A 15,844-nucleotide genomic window follows, 5' to 3' on the forward strand; every position below is an offset into this window, starting at 1 on the left:
TTTAATTCCTAATATCTCCAGCTTTAACTGCTTTGCTAGGATCACTACTCCACTTGTTTTTCATAGGACCAGAAGGACATTCTCCTGCCTTGTTTAACATTCAGCCTCAAAATTCAAAGACTAAATGCTCTTCTTAGTGGCAGTATTGTGCAGCAACCCATCTCTGCTCATAAGGAAAGCACAGACACAACACAACACATGCTTAGCTGAGGATGGACATCAGAATGACAGGTCTGTACGACTGCACTGACACTCACAGGGCTTGAAGTCTCAGAAAGCCCCCAGCAGTTCAACAATCTTCTCATTCTTACTGTGTCTGAGGATACAGATTGCTCACACACGCACAAGCCTCTGGACTGCATGGCAAGTTGTATACTAAGCACATATTTCTTCAGACTGCCCCTTGCCCCCAGCTCCCTTCTCCCACTGTACTCAATTTCAGTGCTGCACACCAGCTTATTGTGAACATGAGTGATGAATGCCAGGGAAAAAAAGAGAATGTCATTGAGATAAAAACAGGTACTACATTGCTATCAAAATCAGAGAAAACAGGTGCCTACACTGGTAACACCCACCTCCAGAGTCATTGGGACATTCTGCTTGCGGACATTATGGTTGTGTTGGTCAGTGTTCAGCATAATAACTGCATAGGCCAGGGCAAAGCAGGCATCACTATTAGCAAATGGGGACCCATTTGATTTCTGAAAGACAAATTATGCACAAATTAGTCCTATGGGAACAGTGGTATTAGTGACCCAAGAAAGCCATTTTCTTACTTATAGTACTGAATCATTTCTGGGACAAACAAAAACCCAGGCTCTGGCTCCAGATTCCAAAAAGCACCCTGGAAATCTGCATGCCATTGCCATCTCCTGCAAAACAACAGCTGCTGCCTGCAGGGCACAATAAGCTTATATAGGCAGTTAGACCTGACCTGTCCATCTTGGCAAGCAGATGCACAATAAAGACCACAGTTTTGAGCTTTCTGCCCACCAAGTACACACCCTCCAATGTTCTGTGAAGGCTTCCAATAGTCGGTGGATTACAGGCGCCTCTCCTGGTAGTCTGAAGGCCTCTAGATAAAGTCGTAAAGCTTCATCCAACCTTAAACCTTGGAAACTGAAAGTACTGCAAGAAGAATGATACACAATGAGAAACTGAAACAGGATGGGTAAAGTAGGATAAATTTACTGACTACAGTCTTCTTTCTTGCAGCATCAGAATACCAGATTTCACAGAGAACAGAAAGAAAAGAGTGGAGGGTGAGAAGAAATACACCATGAACAGGCAAAAAACAGTTAGAGAGCATCAACAATCCTACAGATTATTATGTATGTAATCATCTCTCTAGTCTTCAGAGACTGGCTCTACCAAAAGTAGTTCAAGTATCATACTACTATATGTACCTAAGGTGCTACCATATGCTAGAGATGCATAGAATTAAGGAATGATGGCACACAGAGAACCAAGTGATACAAATCCAGGGCCTCCAGGAACTACTGTTCTACTGCTTTTTTAAAGTCACTGAACTCTTAGCTTTCACCCCTTTCTGATTAAAGAGAGATAGAAAGATACTCACCCAACAAAGCTTTCCAGCAAGTCTATGTTCTTGCGGTCACTCACAAACTCCCCAATCATCTTTTTATCCAGGCGAGGATTCTCCCGTAGCCATCTGGCCACCTCATTGTTGTCGATGGGGGTGGCAAGAAGGTTCTTCTCCTGCAGAAACTGTATCCCTTTCTTTGGCTTTTGGTTGAACTGCTCTGTGCCGGTTATCAGGAGCTGAAGGAGACATTCTGATAATTACAAGCTTGAATCTTACTTTATTTTTTGATGTAAATGCCAAGAACAAGCTAAAGTAGAAAATAGATCGACCTCAGCATTGCAGGGGAGCTGGACTAGATGGCCTTTGAATGTTCCTTCCAATACAAACTATTCTATGATTCTATGATAAAATTTATTGTACTGTGTAATCCAGCAAGAAGGCTAACCAAGGCCAGAAAACCTGCATTTGTCACAAGGATTCACTGTCAAATAACACTGGACAGAGCAAGCATCAGCTGCTGGCTTTGAAAAGCTTTGAAATGTCACCAAGCAATTAGTTCTGCTACCCCAAATGCCTTACTTGCTCTAGCACGTAAACAGAGCAGTGGAAGTTCTCTGATGAACTCCAGACATGTGGAATGATCAACTCTACCCAGTTACAACAGCAGTACTGCTCCGTGCCCTCTTCTGTCCCCTTTGGCTCCAGGCTCCCGTACTCTACCTCACTGCCAGGAGACATGCAGCAGGAATCCTTGGCACTAATTCAGCAGATGCAAGGAAGAAGTGCTGCAAAAGCTTAAACTAAGAACCAGAAAGCATTCTGCTAGTGAGACATGGTTCCAGGAACATCTGGTATTCCAGCATGACCAGGCTATCTGTTGGCTGGGAACAGCAGGTGCATTTTTGATTTTGGAGGGAAGTCAACTACTCTGTCCTGCTTGATTCTATTTTAGGAAACTAGACTCTACCACAGTAAGTGTAATAAAACACCTGACTAAGAAAGGGTTAACTGAGTGTTCTTGGTGATGTTCAGAAAAACCAAAAGCACAAACAACTGTATGAACTTTACTAAGGCACCAGAATAAATGTCAGTTCCCTGTTAGCTCCTATCACGATCAAACTGCTAGTGATGACCTAGTGAACTAAATTCGTGACCATCATGATTACGAGCTCCCCTGGGTTTCTCAGTACCTCGGAAGCCATCAGTCCTCTGTTCTCTGCCTCCCCTGCCTGTGTCAACATCCTCAAATTGCAGTAAAACACAGACCCTGAAACAGCATGGAGCACACAAGGACCCTATCAGGGCATAACAAAATAATAATCATGTGCTGTCTCAGTGTAACAGGCCTGAAGGGACTGTATGATGCCAGCAGCATTTCTGTTCAGCTGTAAATCCTGTAATCCAAGCCCCAGGGTATTCTATAGACTGGTTATACTTCTTAAGACCACCTGAAAGGAGACCAGACTGCTGGCAGTTTGCACTACCTTTATAATCACGTCAGTTCTGTGCTTCTGAACTTCTGGTCATTGCGTTTGGAAACATCAAATAAACCTTTCCATTTGATGCGTAATGTGTCTTCTGCTTTTATTTAGCTTTTTTCCTCCTCTCAGCTGGGGTAATGTTTAGTACTTCAGAGGTTAAATGAAGCAGAACATGCTGGAGCCACGTCAGTATCAATATCACTTAAGTGGAACATTTTGTGTGCCCTGCCTACCTGCTCTGGATGAAATCATTAGCAGATTTAGGGTCAGGAAAGGATTTTCCCTGGGCAAACTAACAGAAATTATGAACATCCTTTTGCCTTCTGCTGTAGTATAAGGCACTGCCCTTTTTCTAGAGCCACCTGGAGCTTTCTTTAAGGAATTCTCAGCCACTGGCAGTGCTCTTTATTTCCTCTAACCTTGTTTTCCAGCACAGCAAAGCTGGAGTATCATGAGAGGTTTTCAGTTAGAACAGTGGAAGCACTATGCAATTTCCCATCTCAACAATGGAGTTTCACACAAAGTCCATCAGCAAAGCTGCCATTAAAGCTAGATTTAATGCAAAGTGAAGGGCTACAAATAAAACAGTCACTAAATCAACATTCATTTCTTAGAAATTAGCTAATGCCAAAACTCAGTGGTTCTTTTGAAGACTGTGCTGACAATCACTTCACCCCACTGTCCTTGTGGCTCAGGAAGTCAGTTAGCATTATCCCACTGCAGCACTGTGTCATAGGTAAAGAATCAAGTTCCTAAGTAGTGCAGCAGACTTCCTAGAGAGAAACCGTTGCCTTAAATTACATTCAGATTCAGAGACTGTCAGGGCAAACCACAAAGCACAGATTAGTATGGCAGTAGAAAGAGACCTGTTGTACTTTCTTCAGTATTTTTGTTTAAGTAAGTTTAAATGTAAGTTTAAGCAAGTAAGTTTAAATGTAAAATAAGAACACCTACACTGGAGAGTGAAGTCAGAAGCCTTTCAGTCAAGTGCAAATCAAAAGCCTTTCTCTTTACTATCAATGTTCAAAGACATTAATCTATTTTTCCACTATATCATCTGGCTCCTTATTCCACAACTACTATGGCTACTCATGTTTCATTCAGAACATGTTATCATTTTCTTATTGAAATTTAGTAGCCTCTCACTTCCTAAATAACCTACCTCATGTACATGTTGTGCAAAAGGAACAAATCTGTACAAAGAACATCTGTGAATGAAACAAACCAACTAATCAAAAGCCAACCAAAAAAAACCAAACCACAACAGTCCCATGCAACTCATAGGGACTCTAGATATCCTATTCATCTGCTGTCTCTGGAGGTGAACAAGCAGACCAGTACTTGATGTTTGACACAAGACAGCAGATGAATACAAAGTCATCAGCATGGAGCACGTTTGTCAACACTAGACCTAGACTGGAACCACTCAGGGAATGTAAAAGCTGTACAAAGTTTAGATTATAACTTGGATTAATGAAGTTCAAAGAAACAGACATCTAGACAAAGAATGGTTTTGCTGTAATCAAGACAATCTTTTCAGTCATCTTTATGATAAAGTGAACATAGGAATAAGCAAATCAGAATACCAGGCTATGTTGTTAATTTCTACTACAAGTCTCTTGGTATGCTCCCCATTTACAGGTTTGATAAGAGTAGGGAACCTGCCCTTTTTGAGGAAAGTACTTGATTATCTCCATATAATGCAGACTAGATCCAGTGACTTTCTCACCCAGAAATCAGACATACCTAGCTTACAAATTGTGCCACAAAATTTCTCCAACAACTCTTGCAACTATTAGCATAACTAAACCAGAACAGATAATAATCACTGCTGTCTCTGCAGTGTAGTAGGATTTTCAGTGACTATTTAATTCTTATCAGCACAGACTAGAACTCAAAATTTCTGAAATATGACCAGTCATACAAATGGAAAACAAGGAGAACACTCAAATACCCATTTGTAGTGTATTCCGAATCTTACCTTCTTTTTGTTCTTAATCTGCATAAGTTCCTGAGGGCTTGGAAGGATACAAGAAAATCGAGTAGGCTTCCTGGGGATACTCTTCTCAGCTAGAAGGACAAAGCGTCATTATAGTCAAACCTATCCCCAGAGTAGCACTCAGTCCACTATAGTGTCCCATCATAACTTTCAGTCATGGAGTCTTGCTATGATATGCTGCCCTGCAAATGGCAGTCACACTCCTACTACTCAATTACTACATTACTCCCACTCACATTTTCTTCAGCATAATTGCATAGCAGCTTCTTATTGTGGACAATTTCACACATCCACAAGATTTAATTTTCTGGCTATTTTGACTACCTACATTACTGATCCCCTGGACAGCCCTTGACAACCTTAAAAGTAGTAAGCACTGGTATGAATTTCACACACTTTTGCCCCAAAGTGACCCACCAGATCTAACCTCTTCCCAGAAGAAATGCAACAGTTAGTAGGCATATATAGCACACGTAATAAACAAATATTCACCACATACCTCCTTCTAATTTTGAACACACAAAGCTACAGTGGTCTATAGTACAGCAGGAGCAGTCAGCAAAGTCAGGACCACTCTCAGCATATGCACGCTCACAGTGCCAGGGTACCGTGGAGACTATTACCTGCCTCACTTCCTCCTTCCAGTTCCATGCAGCCATCCTTCATCTGGTCAGCCATAAGGCACCCACTGGTGGGAGGACATGCCCCAGCTGGCTCTGAGACTGCACTGGAAGATTTTCCCTCACTGAGTACTCTCTCATTATCTGTAGAAGTTAATAAAACAAAACAAAAAACAACACACAAACAAACCCATAAGCCAAGGAAAAAGCTAGCAACAGAGAAATAATGAACTGATTACTCTAAATTGAACGTGCTTATCCAAAGGAGTTCCCCCAGTAACTGTGATTCCTCAGTATCCTCAGTGTTTTGTCTACATGAATTCCACGGCATACCCTCCTTCTTTTGTGACTGACAGTCTTGACATGGTCTTTCTAGAAACTTCATGAAGGGCACATTGTAATATCCATAAATTTTACAAATAACAATTTTATTAACATCAATGTGCAGTTATAAAGCATGCAACAGGAAGACTGAAACATATTTAAGGAGCTTACTATGCCAGCTACCAAAATGAGATCTGCAAGTTTAGCACAAGACTAAGCTTAATATCAAGATATCAAAGAAAGGGATCTTACTATTGCTTGTTTCTTTGGTGCTGTTCATGGTTTCTGGGTTGGATTTGACAACTTCCTTCTCTTGTTGATGTATGTTACTCAGCACTTTGGCCTGGCAATGTGCCTCAGTGCTATCTATCACTGTCAGCAATGCTTCCAGAGACAGCAAATGGACAGTATACAGTTGTCCAGAAACTGGGAAGGCGTTCTGGGAAATAAAATATAACTATTAGTCAACTTTCATGCCTCTTTTACCATAATGGGGCAAGGAAGTTTCCCACACAGCTTGGGGAAGCCAAAGCATAAAACAGAACACATCAAACTTTTAACACAAAGCTTTCTAGCATATACTTAATGGTTTATCTGCTCTGACATTATTAAAGCATCATGGCTATTCTTTCCTCTTCTGCTTCCAAATGTTTAATGGTCTTCTTCATCCCTGCAGACTACTCACCCCGAATCTTTCAACCACTCCCATTGTGAAGTTCTGCATGTGCGCTTATCCTTGTCCTGAGCCCCTGGCTCCCCGCTCTGCACCCCGCCGCCCACCCCCTTCCCGCCGCAGGTCAGCACCTTGGAAAGCAGCTTGGTGAGCTCCTCGAAGAGGTTGGCACAGTAGTAGTCACAGTCGTAGTTGATATAGAGCTCGGTCACGAAACTGGGGATCCTCCACAGCTGAACGATGGCTTCCAAAGCCATCTCCTTCATTTCATAGGGCATCTTTGGGTTTTCCACAGTGATTATTTCCATCAGCTTCTTGACATACATCTGGCAGAAACACAGGGCAGCTCAGTTTAAGGAAAGAAAAAAGAAAGCAGGACAGTGAATAGCTTTGAGGACTACACAAATAGATTCAAGCTTCATCTCCCCACATGACATCATCTTTAATGACGGCTCATTCTGAAGGAGGCTGTAGAAATGTTTCAAATGGTTCTACCATTCAGTCCACCTGGATTTACTGTTCTAAAAAAAAAAACAGTAGGAAGGCAGGCAATGCAGTACACCAGTCTCAAAGATATTTTATTATCCAACATTTTATTATCCAACAGGCCTACACAGCCTGCCCATAACCCACTGAGTCATTTATAAAAAGGCAAATTGACATTTAGACTGTATCTTACTGCCTGGATATATGCATTTAACTGATGCCCAAGAAACTATTACTAGGCACCCAGTGATACTCAAAAAACTCACCTCCAGCTGGAATTTCAGGTGCTCTCTCATGCTCTCAAAGAGAAGAAAGCACACCCTGAGGGAGGCCGCATACAGATTGAGCCGTTCAACACTCAGTAGCTGAACAAGAAACAAAAAAAAAGAAAAACAACAAAAAAAAGAAAAACAAAAGAAAAACAAAATAATTACAAAGGCTAGTCATGATGTGCTATAAATAGAAATACTGTGGCACTGCAGGCATCATCTAGCGCAGCCTTAAGATCCACACTTCGCCTCCCATAGCAATAGTATTTCAAAAAACGATCCCTTATTCAACCTCCTGGTCTCAGTAGTGAGGATGAATATACTTAACTCCCTTCTGCTTGTGGTAGCACTTTTCCTATTACAACTTTGTTCTTCTGCCAAGTCCACAGATATTCTTGGTGAAGAAGGAACTTGGGAGAAGGCTTGCCTCTAGGATGGTGCTTGTGCAATTAATAGCTTGGTTCTCCAAATGTTCTGCCTACTACTAAGCTGGTAACTTGCATCCACGATTACCTCAAAACCAGTTATATCAAAACAGTGTTATCCTACAGGACCAGTTCATTCAAATCACCTGCCTCCTTCTTGGCCCTGATCTGAAGAAAACAGAACACAACAACCTCTCTGGCTTTGCAACAGCACTGTTTCATTGGTGCAATTCAGAACTCTCACTGCAATGCAGCAGAGAGCTTATTTGAAAACTGAGACCTTCCCAACCTCGGATTGCCGAATTACAGTAGGCTCTTGGATGCAAATTAGTATCTGACTCCCCAGTGCCATATGCCATGCCAGCATAAGCCAGACTCACTTGAAATAGGTGCCGGCACAACTCCTCCTTCACAAGTCCCAAGAGGGACTGGCAGTTTGCAATGGGTGCTGACTCCAGGGCAACAGTGAGCAGCTGCAGCCCCATGTGGATCATCACCTCAGAGTTGTGGCGGTCATGAGGGTTGGTGAGCGAGATAAGAAAGCGGAACAGTTCTCTAATACATGGTAGTCCATACGGGACCAGCGCTGCTCCTAAAGGAAAATGAGAGAGATCAGCACTCTTAACTTTGCTTTTGCTTTTTGCAGCTCCTTAACAAGTGTTATAAATGAAACTGTTACAGACCAGCTGAGGAACAGGAGCTTACAACCCACTTAGCAGAAAGTGGAACAGAAAAGTGGAACCAAGGAAGGACTTTAGCAACACTGCCCACCTCTCACCTTCTTTTTGGGAAGACTGAGTAAAACGCACTCCTCGGGGATTAACATAGTCCATGTCATGAACTGAGGCAGAGTCAGAATGTTCTGCTATAGATGTGCACTCCTCTAAGACCTCAGGGATAGACTCGACAGAAGCCGACTGGATCTTCTCCTCTCTCAGACTTTCATTCTTCATTGATATCAGTCATTTGAGAATGAAACGAGCAAAACAAGAGTTAACAAGCACTAGACAAGTCAAAAGGCAGGCTTATTTGTTCATGGTTCATTCAAAACTATGACAACTACATGTCACACATGGAAGAGGAGCAGGAACACAAAATTTAAGAGAAAAGAGTGCCTCCAGATAATCTGCAGCTCTGTCTACCCTTTCATTTCCATCTAGTTCTTGCCTATTTTACATACCTCTCAGTTGCGAGACTAAGAACTTTACTTTGAAGATACTCCTATAACCTATCAGTTCTTACTGCCCCCGAGGTTAGGCTATGGCTCATTTTTTGGTTTTAAATGCTACATAATGTCAGCACACGATTCCTATCTATGCCTTCTTAGCATTTTTACCACTCAGAATATCTGCAGATCTGAAAGGTTCCCTGCAGCTCTAATCCATCTTCTCCACAGTATTACTGTTGCAGGGGAAGTGGAGACAACACAGAGGAAAACTTACTGGCAAAAGCCTCGGTTCAGGTTAATTATGTTTCACAGCAACGGCAATGTACATGCACAAACATCAATAGCCGAATTTCTACAAACTCAAGAAAAATGGTCCATTAAAGATATTAAAATGAGTTGTCCTGCAGATTTCCTCTATATTTCCTTCTAACAGTTTCTCCCTTAATTAAGGTTGATGGTATTGCCAGGAGTACAACTAGATACGTAGGTGCACAGGTGGGCTGCACAACTTCTGAGCCAATGGGGATGGTCTCAACAGAAAACAACGAATGAATGAATGTGAATTTACAAATCACAGTGAAGAATGTTTTATTCTGACGCTAAGTCTTGAAAGAGAATATAAACACTATGACCAAAAAAGAGAGTAAGTGCTAAATCCACAACTGATTATGCTGGGAGCCGCAACTTTTCTTTATTAAGTTATATCCATGTACCTGTAGTTCAGGCTGATGATTATTTTCAGTGACTTTGGCCTCATTTGAAGGCATTGCTGCGTTAAGTCCCAAAGAAGTGACTTGGTCCAAGTCTGTCAAGTCCTCCTTGGAGGTAGTCTGTGAGGACAACTCCAAACCACTGTCTGTAGCAGGGCTGACTGCAGATGAAATATTTTCTGAGCTCCCTGAGGAGCTGGGAGAAGGAGCATCTATGAAAGTAACTCCGCTTGCTGATGAGAAACAGAAGCAAAAAGATCACATAGTTCTGTCCCTCAGCCACAAGTTCATACATGGAATAGAGCAATAAAGAATTACTTTGATTACTACTTCACAATACAAATGATCTCAGATAGTTTTGCATTAATGTAGAGAATGTAGATAAATTAAGTTTTCTTTTGCCAGGTGTTAATGAACCAAACAAGACGAACACGTGAGATACAATAGTTAGAATCTAACAGACTCAGCAAATAAGGTAACTCACAGTTACATAAAGGGTGCAGAGGGTTTCTATAATTAAGAAGAAATCTGAAAATAGTCCAAAAGGTGAACTTTACTCTTTGATACAGCAGCACAACCACTTTAAAGACTTGCATCAAGGATTAGTCATTCCTTCAAAGTGAAAACTTTTAACTTGATTCGAAGGCAAGACCTATTTCTTTAATTTTCCTTAAACAAATGGAGTTGCAATAGAATTTAAACGGTTCTGAAAAGGAGCAGTGATGAAGTATTTTCACTTTTTCTGTATATGAGATAGTGCTCCAAGAGCCTAAGTTTACCTTTAAAAGAAACCCACATATTTGCAGCTCTTATAGTTCTGAGGAGAACTTAAAAATGTAAAACAATTATTAAAAAAAATAGAAGATACGCTGTAGGGCACAGTGATGAAATAAAGGCACAGAGTTACATAACAAATTTACATCTGAAATGTGTACGGTTTTGCACAGTGCTGTTTTACTGCTGACTTGATTTTTGTAAATGCCTTAAGGAAGTAGCAGGACATTACTTGATTTTTAACAAATGAAATGAAATACATGATCAATTTTGCAATCCTTTCTTCTTCACCTGCCATGCCAGCATTCTGGCCTAAAAGGCACAGTTAATATATTACCTAGCACTACGAGGTCAGAGTTAATGACATGCTTTGTAACACAATTCAACTTTCTCTCTACAATGTTACAGGAGTTATAATACTGTTTAACAGAATTTATATTTAAGTTTCAAAATAGATACTAATGATTTATGTAGCAATAAGTTCTCATCTAGATGGACATTCCAAGCTATTAATATATGCACTCTGATCACATTCATTAGTTTTCACCAATCATGCTGTTGTGTAGAAACACATTCGGAATGGTTCATGCTACACTGAATAGTTTCCCGTGACACAGTAAGTGTCAGAACTAGGTATTTTACACAGCTATTATTCCAGTTTTGCTCTCTGCTTCCTTTCACTGCTAATGTTTATGTCTAAGCTGTCGAATTGTAGAGTGCACAAGAGACAGAGTACTTTGCAACCAGAGGGACTCATCTATCCAGAGGAGAGGTTAAAAACAGTTTAACTACTTAGTCTACTTTTATACACCAATAAGATATGGAAGCCCCCCAGCATTCTATTCTTGAGCTCGCAGCATGAGTCACATACTGTATCACTGCTGCAGGCTGAATCAAAGTACATGAAAAAAGATTCAAGCATATACCCATTGGTTCCCTTCACACAATCCCCTTTCTGGTACTTTTGCTGTTCCCTCTACTTTTTTACCCCCACATAACTCTTCATGCCTTCTTACCATATAACAGTCTCTATTCTTCCCATAACAGTCGTAAGCACACCCAATATTTCCCTGTCCTTTAATGAGCATAGCCTTTTATTCAAATTTCATGGACTGTGGGTACACACTTTCAGTCTTTACATCCTTGATACCTAGGTTTCTGCACATCCCTCAGTTCCACCTGCATACTTCCCCCAGTCACACTTCACTCTTCCCTTGTTACCACCATACCCACACCCTCTGGCACACCCTTCAGGAACATGGGAAAGAATATGGCACTTAAGTCAGCAATCTCTGTTGCAGGAAACCTTCTCCCAGCTCCATTCCCCTCCCCTTAGCTCCCCTCTTGTCAGTGTTCTTGTTCTTAGACTCTTCCATGCACGTGCTGCACCCTCCGACTCCTCCGCACCACATGGCTGCCTGTAACCTCAGCCACCTCTTCAGGTCCTCATTCCCTTTTGTACAAACTACCTCTGTAAGGCACGCTGAAGACAGAGAAATGCTGGGAAGTTCACCACAGGACCATGCTTTCCTCCATCAGCATGTATTTCACCTCCTTCAAAACCCTTCTCCTGGATCTGAAAAGCTATGATATGTTTTATTGCTACAGTCACTGAGAACTAATATTAAAACCAAGTAATGCAGAACAACATGTTAAGAGAAATGAAAAAAAGACAGATTCAAAAAAAGCTCTAAAATAGATGCTGTCCGGTGTCTGGAAACAGATTTCAACTTACCTGTGATGTTACTGGCATTGGCTGGTGGTTGTTCTGTCCCAGGAGAGACCTTAGTTACATGGCGAGGAGGCCTTGGCGATCTCTTCTGCTTTTTCCATTTTGATGATTCACTCATTCCTCCAGCTCTCATTTTCAACTGAAAACCATAAATCATTAAGAATATCATTATAGCAAAACCACATAGCACAGTGGATTACACAAGCCAACCCACAAAGGCTGTCTCAAAACCCTCGAAGTCAGGCAACAGCACTTAAATATATCACACAAATTAATCAGCACCTCAAAATCATGCAAACCAGCCCGAGTCCCCACTACTCACATATTAGCCAACACCCCACACCTGAATCAAGGGACAATTTACTGCAGTTACTCTGCTATAATACATACCTAAGAGTTCAGTTATCACAGCACTCCTCCCCTATCAATACCTCCTAGCTTTGCATTAGGATAAAGAAACCTCTTAGACCTAAAGGCACATTTCCAATCTCTTTGCTTTTGCCAATGCTTCCAAACTTCTAGAAGGCATCAATGAAAGTACATAAGGAAGTACTAGTTAGGTTTGAAGTTCAATTAAAATCTCACCATCTATACCATAAGGCCGAGAATGAATCCTGAGCATGCAGTCCCACGCTGCACAGTCTGCAGCTCTGTCACTTATCTCTTGCCTCAATTCAGCCTTCATCTTGATAGCAATGCCATGTTCACCCTCCTCCAGGTATCTTTCACTATTAACAAGTGTTTCTCATCACTCACTCTTGGTGCATGACACATTGCAAATACGACCCTAGTGGTTCAGAAACAAACCATATTCTGCTTTCACCTGCCTTCTGTCATTACTTCTCTTCAGACCTAAATTTAATCTAAACCTTGACATCCTTCTTGACCAGATCTTTGATGGAGCAAGTGAGAACTGCAGTAGGAGCAACACAGACTGTGTGGCACTCGCTGCTGTGCGCTGTTACTGCAGGCACACATAGACGCTCCAGGACTTCTAAAAACTATAAGATATTTAGTCACATTGACAATGGCAACAGCAGGCCTGAAACCAGCTTCCTTCTAAGGTAAGCTACTCTAAGTTCAGGATTGCACTGACTCTTGGGTTTGGTAGCTGCAGTAAACTTTTCTGATGGTGTCTGATCTCTTCAATCCGGGGTGAAAACCTGATCACTGAGTAGGTACCTTGCATGTGGTGGAAACCATCCAGCAAGTATCAGTACCAGTCTCTACTTGGCATTCTTCTTTGTAAATTTATCACTGTTGAATTATATTTTACACTATAATATTCCTTATTTCTTATATCCCTGGCATCAGATTTAGATTTTCTAGAAAACAGCTGTATTCCTTAGTCTCTTCCTTTTTTTGTAACTTGACTCCTTCCAGATACTACTACTCTTAAATGCCAATAAACCATCTAGGTTCTGCTACTGTTTTTGCATCTCTCTTTTCCAGATAGAATTCTAACTCGTTGTACATGACCTGTAATTTTTCTCATTTAAACAAAGCTTGTGAAAATGTTATGTGCCAGGGTAGTAAACCGTTAGTATAATTCTTCTTTGCACCATAAATTCTATTTGTTTGACAACTAATCCCGAAGTTTTAGCTATGCTACAGTTTCCTTGAGCTTGTTAGCTAAAAACAGACTCAGAATTACTTTGCTCCTTGTTATTTCACAGAGTGGCTGGGGTTGGAAGAGACCTCTGGAGATCATCTAGCCCAATCCAAAATTTCTTCCAAATTTTGCAGCAAGAATCTCCTTCTAAATCACAGCTTCTGACAAACACTTATATGACAAGCATGCACCTAAACCCCAAAATTTTGTAGATTTCAAAATGTTTTGAGGTGCTTATGGATCACGATCCTTTCATGTAAAAACTGTCTGCTTTCTCATCTTTCCTATTCGCTACTTCATAGGGCTATATAAAATATGTGTTATCTTTCATTCTTGCCAGTTCCTCATGTTTCACCTCTATTTGTTTCTTTTTCCATTTAAAAGTCTCTCTGAGCCTTTGGTATTACCAATAGTTTTAGTCACTAAAGTCTTAAGCTTCTAATTAGACTGGGTAGTTTTATTTTACACACCAACTATTCCAGAAATACCCATATTTTTTTTCTCCCTTTTCAGTAACTTATAAAATCTGAAGACTTATGGTTCATTGTACCAAACAACTTTAAGTAGGAAGGAAACCTGGAAGCATTATGTGTTAAACCAAATAAAGCCTTTCACATAATTTCAAATTAACAGATTTGCTTCTAGGGACTATATCCTGTTGCCATGATTTGCCAGGTAAAAAGTTACTTGCTAATGAAAACGGGGCACGGGGGCCAAGCACAGAATTGAATCAGGAAAATGAAGCCAAGGTATTGCAGGAGCCTAGGAGCTAACCCTGTCGGTCCCACTCCTTTACCCCCCGTCATGCTCCTGAGAAATAGGTAACTTTTGAACCATCCTGCCAGAAGGTTCAAGCTGATAGGTTAATCACTATTTCTTTATCTCCTCTTTCACACAACACCAAATACCATCTCGGTTCAACACCAGCCCTTTCAAAAAAGTACTTTTCCTCAGACACAATATCCATTTTTAGAGATTCTCTTGTGCTTTGTATTAATTCCAAGATTTCTCATCTTGAGGTTCCTAAGGGACATTTGCCCATCTGTCATCATTTTGACGAACCCGTGACATCTTTCAGAGACTGAGTCACAACAGCCTCACCTGGATGGGAAACCATTTAGTCAGGGAAGTGAAAAGACTCAGTTGATTTTTAAAGAATCCCAATCATTAAATCAAAGTATAAAGCTTTCAGACAAGAATCTAAGTTTATTTTGGGTTTCGGCTGTGTGGGTTGGTTTTGGTTTTTTTTTTTTTTGGCTTTGACGCGGGGGAGGGATTTTTTTAAAATTTTCTTTTTTTTTTTTTTTCTTCAATTTCACAGACAAGTGAGATTACCCAGTAGGTCTTTTCCATCTCGTACCATCCAGTATTGCACATTCTACACAAACAGTATCCTTTTATTAAGCTGCACAGCTTAAAAAAATTGCAGAAGCAAACAGAACTGCTTAATAGAAATGTTTCACCAGTGTCAAGGGGCTATATGTTGTTTTAACAAACAAACCGAGTTTGGGAATTCTAAAACAACACATATATCAAAGGACAGCAAAATAACATATTTCATTCTATATTGTGTATTGAATTAAAATGTAACAATTCCATGACTTCTTGCTTTTTCTGTTAGTATAAAAATGTCAAAAAAACTTCTGCAGTTTGTCTTTGACCAAAGGAACTATTTCTAATGCTTGTTTTTGCCACCTTCAATAGCAAGGCATTTCCTGATTTCGCCAGAAAGCTTGTCTGCATGTTAGCAGGCTGAGATTTTAAACCTAAGGTTGCCTTCTTGACTATATGCAGCAGAAAAATGGCATTTAATAGATCATTAAAATATCCTGAATTTTAAACATTATCTAAAACTCTCATTCCTTTGCCAATGTTCAGTGATATTATAGTTGCATTAGTTTTCTAATTATCAGCATCCTTCAGGTTAGATTAAACCTGCACTTCCATAGTAAAATACAACTGAAGATAGTATTTAAAAACTATTTGTCAGAAATCAGAGTAGAGAGTAAGCTCAGAGCTACCGCT

The 15,844-nt window shown here is 40.6% G+C and overlaps 1 protein-coding gene across 7 annotated transcripts in view; it reads right to left on the reverse strand.

Moving 5' to 3' along the window:
* Positions 1-15,844, reverse strand: part of GBF1 (golgi brefeldin A resistant guanine nucleotide exchange factor 1) — a 106,310-nt gene that overhangs the window by 19,141 nt on the left and 71,325 nt on the right. For 6 of the 7 annotated variants that reach the window (XM_065638460.1, XM_065638457.1, XM_065638455.1 and 3 more), the window contains 12 exons: positions 12,211-12,346; positions 9,705-9,934; positions 8,602-8,770; positions 8,204-8,415; positions 7,396-7,494; positions 6,775-6,969; positions 6,223-6,409; positions 5,650-5,790; positions 5,009-5,097; positions 1,580-1,782; positions 1,005-1,128; positions 576-701 (listed from right to left, as the gene is read on the reverse strand). In XM_065638460.1, the coding sequence (XP_065494532.1) occupies positions 576-701; positions 1,005-1,128; positions 1,580-1,782; positions 5,009-5,097; positions 5,650-5,790; positions 6,223-6,409; positions 6,775-6,969; positions 7,396-7,494; positions 8,204-8,415; positions 8,602-8,770; positions 9,705-9,934; positions 12,211-12,346 (1,911 nt within the window). The remainder of the gene's footprint in view (positions 1-575; positions 702-1,004; positions 1,129-1,579; positions 1,783-5,008; positions 5,098-5,649; positions 5,791-6,222; positions 6,410-6,774; positions 6,970-7,395; positions 7,495-8,203; positions 8,416-8,601; positions 8,771-9,704; positions 9,935-12,210; positions 12,347-15,844) is intronic. The other variant, XM_065638456.1, reaches the window with a different exon arrangement.

The sequence above is a fragment of the Caloenas nicobarica genome, chromosome 7 (assembly GCF_036013445.1).
Source record: "Caloenas nicobarica isolate bCalNic1 chromosome 7, bCalNic1.hap1, whole genome shotgun sequence".
Taxonomy (NCBI): Eukaryota; Metazoa; Chordata; class Aves; order Columbiformes; family Columbidae; genus Caloenas; species Caloenas nicobarica.